Source organism: Erigeron canadensis, chromosome 7 (assembly GCF_010389155.1).
Source record: "Erigeron canadensis isolate Cc75 chromosome 7, C_canadensis_v1, whole genome shotgun sequence".
NCBI classification, from domain to species: domain Eukaryota; kingdom Viridiplantae; phylum Streptophyta; class Magnoliopsida; order Asterales; family Asteraceae; genus Erigeron; species Erigeron canadensis.
This window is the reverse complement of record NC_057767.1, coordinates 29,953,536-29,959,571: the sequence shown is the minus strand read 5'-3', so window position 1 is coordinate 29,959,571 and position 6,036 is coordinate 29,953,536. Positions and strand designations below refer to the sequence as shown.

The 6,036-nt window shown below is 34.8% G+C and overlaps 1 protein-coding gene across 2 annotated transcripts; it reads left to right on the top strand.

Moving 5' to 3' along the window:
• The first annotated feature begins 637 nt into the window (after positions 1-637).
• LOC122607037 (APETALA2-like protein 2) lies at positions 638-4,557 on the top strand. Of its 2 annotated transcripts, XM_043779959.1 has the most exons (10): positions 638-1,198; positions 1,381-1,406; positions 1,559-1,589; positions 2,172-2,259; positions 2,338-2,483; positions 2,706-2,750; positions 2,881-2,981; positions 3,067-3,191; positions 3,309-3,431; positions 4,040-4,557. In XM_043779959.1, exons 1-10 carry the CDS (start codon positions 717-719, stop codon positions 4,298-4,300), a joined length of 1,428 nt encoding a protein of 475 aa, XP_043635894.1. In that variant the 5' UTR covers positions 638-716; the 3' UTR covers positions 4,301-4,557. The 2 variants fall into 2 exon arrangements, with proteins under 2 accessions (XP_043635894.1, XP_043635895.1); XM_043779960.1 differs by lacking the exon at positions 2,706-2,750 and having other exon boundaries at positions 639-1,198.
• Positions 4,558-6,036: the final 1,479 nt, after the last annotated feature.

The following is a 6,036-nucleotide window of genomic DNA, read 5'->3' as shown; positions in this document are numbered from 1 at the left end:
TCTGTTGATAGGTATATCGTTTCCCATTTCCTACAACTTTTTCACATTTTGGTTGAAAGTCAAAAGAAAACAGTCTCTCTATTTAGTTTATGGATAATGATAAATCAACTTAATTGGTGTAACTAAAGATGTGCCTAATTATAAGATAGTAACATGTGAAAAAATCATGTGGCAAAATTAAAAAAGAGAATTAATGGAATCCACATGTTAAATTCTTAAAGTTTTAGGCATATCTTTAATCACGCCAATTAGATTAATTAATCATTTTCCTTAATTTATTGCTAGATTACACTCGTATTTGGGTATAGTAAATCTATCTACGTCATACTTTCCCATATCCCGTTTATGTTTAGATGGAGAGAATATCTTTGAAAGAGGCAACCTGCTATACCGGTAACCATGAAGCACCATAGACCTCTACCCCCATTCCATATAACTAATGTTCACTCTTAAAATAGGCCACTGACACACAATTGTCCCTTCTCTCTCTCCCTCCAATGGAATCACTATCTTTCCCATGATTCTCTCTCTCTCTCTCTCTCTCTCTCTCTCTCTTTTCTTTGATATTTTCCGATCACCAATTCATTTCCAACATATCTCTAAACAAAATCCATAAAAAACCATAGACACAAACACACACACATATATTTGTTTGTGTCACATAATATAAAACATAATAAATACCTTAAAAAACTTTGTTTTTCTAAAAAAAAAACATGTTGGATCTTAACTTAAACTTCCTTAATCAACTAGACCAAGACCAAACAACATCATTTAGAGACACCCAAGAATCTTGTACCTCAAACTCATCCATCATTAATGCTGACACCAGTAATGCCGGCGACGGTGACGGCGATGGTGACGGTGACGATGACTCTAGTTTTTCCGGTTTCAACTTTGATATCTTAAAAGTTGGTGATACTAATGTTCAGCCCGAGTTGGCTCGTCAGACCGAGTTGGTGACTCAGCATCTGTTTCCACTGAGTCACAACTCGAACTCGGAGTCATTTTTGTTGTGTGCTGAGAATAATGGGTTGAAAGAAATGAAAGTACAAAAACAAGACGAAATCAAAGTACAACAAGTACTGCATAAAGTACAACCTAATAAAAAGAGTAGAAGAGGACCAAGGTCAAGAAGTTCACAATACCGAGGTGTTACTTTTTATAGAAGGACTGGTAGATGGGAGTCACATATTTGGTTTGTTTCTTTACTTTCTTTTTATTTTTTTTATTATGTATATAAATAAATACTACTCGTAATACTATAGTGTCTATATATATATAGAATTATAGATATAGATATAGGTACATATAATATAGATATAAAAAGATATACTTTGGTATGATGGTTATAATTGTACTTTTTATGTTATGATGCAGGGATTGTGGGAAACAAGTTTATTTGGGTAAGGATATTTATTTTCTTTGTGTTGCTATTTTTAGTATACATTATTATCTATGTTTTTTACTATTTTTGGTAACTTAATTGTGATTATTATAAATTAATCATTATACTATAGTCCTGAATCTTATTTTAATTTCTTGGTTGTGTATATAGGGGGATTTGATACTGCTCATGCTGCAGCTAGGTATGGTAATTTGTTTATAAGTTTTATTTTATTTTTAGGCTAATGGCACGAAAATGTATATACTTTCCGAAGCAGTCTGCGTGTAGGCTCCGCTGGGTGGGTAACACCAACATTTATCAAATGGTATTGAACCGGAAGGCTATTTTCTTTTTAATTTGTATCTTAATTTTTCTTAAGATACATGTAGAATTCGTATGGTGATGGTTATTGGTTACTAATTGCCCCCTTTTAATCATTGATGTTGAACCTTGGCTATTTTCAACTCATATGATATATTTAACGGAAGTGAGACGTAGACGACCATACATCTACCAAACTGTAGAGTACTGCTTTCAGAAAATGATATACTAAATGCATTTAAAGTAAAGTTGACACTTTGATGGTTGAATTGCTGATTTTAATGTACAAATTTTAAAGGTGTGATTGCTCTATTGAACCATAATTTTAGGATGAATGAAGTATATGTCATTACATACATTTATCTAACATATAGTATGTTACATTTTGGTGACATTAGCCATTTTGTGTATTGCGACTTAATTTATTCTTTGTTGTTGATTAAAGTTTGGTTGTGATATCCAGAGCGTATGATCGAGCAGCAATTAAATTCCGAGGTGTTGATGCTGATATAAATTTCGATCTAAGTGATTATGAGGAGGACATGAAGCAGGTTTGAATTTTGTTTTTACTTGTAATTTGATTACTTTCTTTCTATCATTGAGATTTTTTTTGTTTTTGGTTTGAGTAGATGAAGAACTTTTCAAAAGAAGAATTTGTGCATATACTAAGAAGGCAAAGCACAGGGTTCTCGAGGGGAAGCTCAAAATATAGAGGGGTAACGTTACACAAATGTGGCAGATGGGAAGCACGAATGGGGCAGTTTCTAGGCAAAAAGTGAGGCACCTTTTTGTTATAAACTCATCTGAATTAATGCATTGTTTGAGCCAATGACTATATAGACACTTGAGGCGGATTTAGATTGACGATTAGGTTAACTTCATATGATATTTGTGTGATTCCTTGTCTGGATAGCAAGTAATAGATACCAATTTGATAAACAAAAATGATTCCGGGGCCTAAATTATCATCATGGAGATTACAATGCTTGCATTTCAGGTATATATATCTTGGACTATTCGACAGTGAAGCAGATGCTGCAAGGTCCTAATAATCATGAATTAAACATTCAATTCCCTCCTTCATACTGAATTATAATTACCAAAGTTTCTCAATCCCAACTTCAAAAAGATATCATCCAACAATCTCTCCCTTTTTGTTAAAAATTTTTTAGGGCTTATGACAAGGCAGCCATTGAGTGTAATGGAAAAGAAGCCGTGACCAACTTTGAGGCCAGTACTTATGAAGGGAACACACTTCCTGCACCAAATCATGGTAATTAATATTTTCCGTTATCACTTTATCTTTTTTGGACCAAATATCTTTTAAGGTTATAAAATGCGTCTATTGTGTGATTCAGAGAACGACCATAATCTGACTTTAAGCTTGGGAATTGCATCCCCTTCTGTTGGAGCCGGTCCTAGTAGAAATGATAATTTAGTGCAATCCCATATGAATTGTGGGAATGACACTCGGAGATTACAGGTAACAAATAGTCCAAACAAGTTTATGTTAAGAATGTTATAATCATCTCACGTTTGCGGTTTAATCTTCCATCTTTGAAACATCTTTTGATAAATTACTCTCTATGTTATGTTATAGCATTTCGAGAACCCTGTTTCAACCACAGCAGGCTGTAAAACAGCTTTTAAAGGACTACCCATAACAGCAGGACAATCTCCATCATGGAATGGTGTATACCCAACCTATGTTCCCAACTATGAGGTAGATTCTGTAGTAAGTATTGTAAGTTGTTCTTGCTTTGATATAATTACGACACGCTTAGTCAACATGATGCAATTTTTGGCATCCAAAGACCAGACATTGTTCAGTTTTTGTGCAATAGATATTGTTTCCGTTTTGTTGCTTGGTTGGTTTATATACTCATTTACTAAAAACCTGGAGTTCTCGTTTGACTTCAGATTTTCAACAAATAGTTACATGGAACATATCAGTAATTACATAATTTGTAAAGGATAATTACATCTAAAGCTAACAGACTATGGTGTGATATTAGATATCTGTTTTGGATGACCAACTTATTTGTACGATAAATAAACATCAAATTACATGGTCAAAAAAGTTACCAATACATCATTTGACATCATTGTGTTGATTGGTAAGCTAGGCATGTTACCTTGAATCGAACTTTTTGAAAGTTCGTTAGTTTAAATCAAAATGGGGTTATCTCCCCTAAATCTGTTGGTTACGTTTCTATTCAATTAGCCCAACTGTAATACATGATTTATGATAGATTGAAGATACTTTGAGCTAAAAAGAATTACGATGCGCCAATGAAATGTGTTTTGGTCTTAACTAGTGTTGTTTCTCAGGGAAATACGACAAATAGTAGGACCATAGCAGGCCCATTACAAGGTCAGCCCAACTGGGGGTGGCAACTGCAGAGCCACAATCACAATCCGTCAGCAGCATCATCACGATTCTCAGCTCCAGTAGCCGCTTCTGTCATGACTTCTGGCAGCAGCCACCATTCAATGGCGGCTTTCAACAGCCATTATCATTCTCCGTCCATGGCTGCCACAAGCTCTTCTCAATACTATTACCAGACAAGGCCACCACCACCTCCACCTTAATGAGTCAACACAAAACATTGTTTATAGTGACCGTTGACTGATTGTTTCCATATAGTAATTGCTATAGGCTATGCTATTAAGCAACAAAATTGCCTGATATATATTTTGTGTCTCTGTGTGAGTAAAGAGAGAAAGAATCTATGAGCTCTAAGTGTGTTACTAGTCTACTTCTAAACAGATTTTTAGTAGTAAAATGGCGGTCACTGATGTGCATATCCAGATTTGGAAGCTATGATGGCTAAGCTTGATTCACTCAACATTTGAAAGCCAACTCGTTTTATTTCAAGACGACATTGTGAGTATCAACAAAGGATATGTATATAAGCGCATACAAATTAGCACACCGGCCTTGATTTTCCTATTGGACCCGTACGAAAAGATAACTATATATGAGGACTTTTAAACATAACTGATGTTTTCATTCATGCCATACATAATATAGTTCCAGTTTGTCACAAATAACTTTACTGCATTGCTTATATAAATCTAAATCCGTTTCATCTTTTTGCAATCAAAGCTAACATTTTCGCTTTCATCAAGCAATGCAGAACCATATAGCCAATGGGTTAAAAATTCCAGCGGCATTCCGAAGTCCTGCAATGATGCTTGGATCCTAGCAGATCAGGGCTCGAGTCTGAGCAGACGAGGTTTTACCTCCAATTTACGTCGTGTCTTCTGTAGCGGTTAAATTGGTGGGTTTACCCTTCCTTGTGGTCCCTGATCACTTCGTGGATCGGTCGCTAGTGACTGTCTGCCCGTATGAATGTAACGGTTAGGCGCCGTCCCATGACACGATCGTTTAAAAAAAAAGAACCATATAAGTTATACCACTTTAAAACCAACATTTCACTTCAAATTTGTCATAAAAAAGGTAAATCATTCGTCATAACTCTAAAAAGGTCACTTCAAATTACGGTTGTCACGTCCAAAAAAAACAACTTTTAGTTATCAGTAACAATCTCGCTAAATGACAACATAAAGTTCAACGAACATGTTTCCATCGTATCATAAATTAACCACACATTTTTCTCGTGTTTACATCGAGTTTTTGGTTCAATTAGTTATTTTTGTGTATATGTTACAGTACAAACAACATAAATTATAACCCCCATTGTAGAAAAAGTATTCTCATAAAACATTGGTGGAGAATATAGGCAGTAATATGCTCCTTTTGATCCAATTGGTAGTAAGTTATTGACTAGTACAACTAATTAAAGAGAGAAAAAAAAAAGAAAAAAAAGGTATCTAATGCAATTATAGTCAAGTTGATAGCTTCATTGGAGAGGGTTTTGCCACGACAAAAAGGCCATAGGGTCCTTCCTTGTCTTCAACGGGACCATCTCTTATTAAAAATTGATTGAACCCCCCTTAACCTTTTCCTACATTTCACATTCGTTCCAAACTTTAACTAGGAATTTGACACCTAACACCCTAGGGGTGTTATAACCTATCGTTATCGCGAATTGACTAATTCGTATTCGTTGTTGGTATGGAGGTAAAAGGTTTGGTTGTGAACAAAACTACCATAGAAGGAAGAACAATTGAAATCATGTGGTCGGATTCGGGCTTAGGATGGAGCTAGAAGTAAACAATATGATATCATGTATTTAGAGGATTCTATATTTATATAACTTTTTTTATGGTGTTGAGCTGTACACCATCAATTCTTAACCGTACATCATCAAACATAATTTAAAATGTTGTACTGTACATCAATAATGTAATAAAAAAAGAGG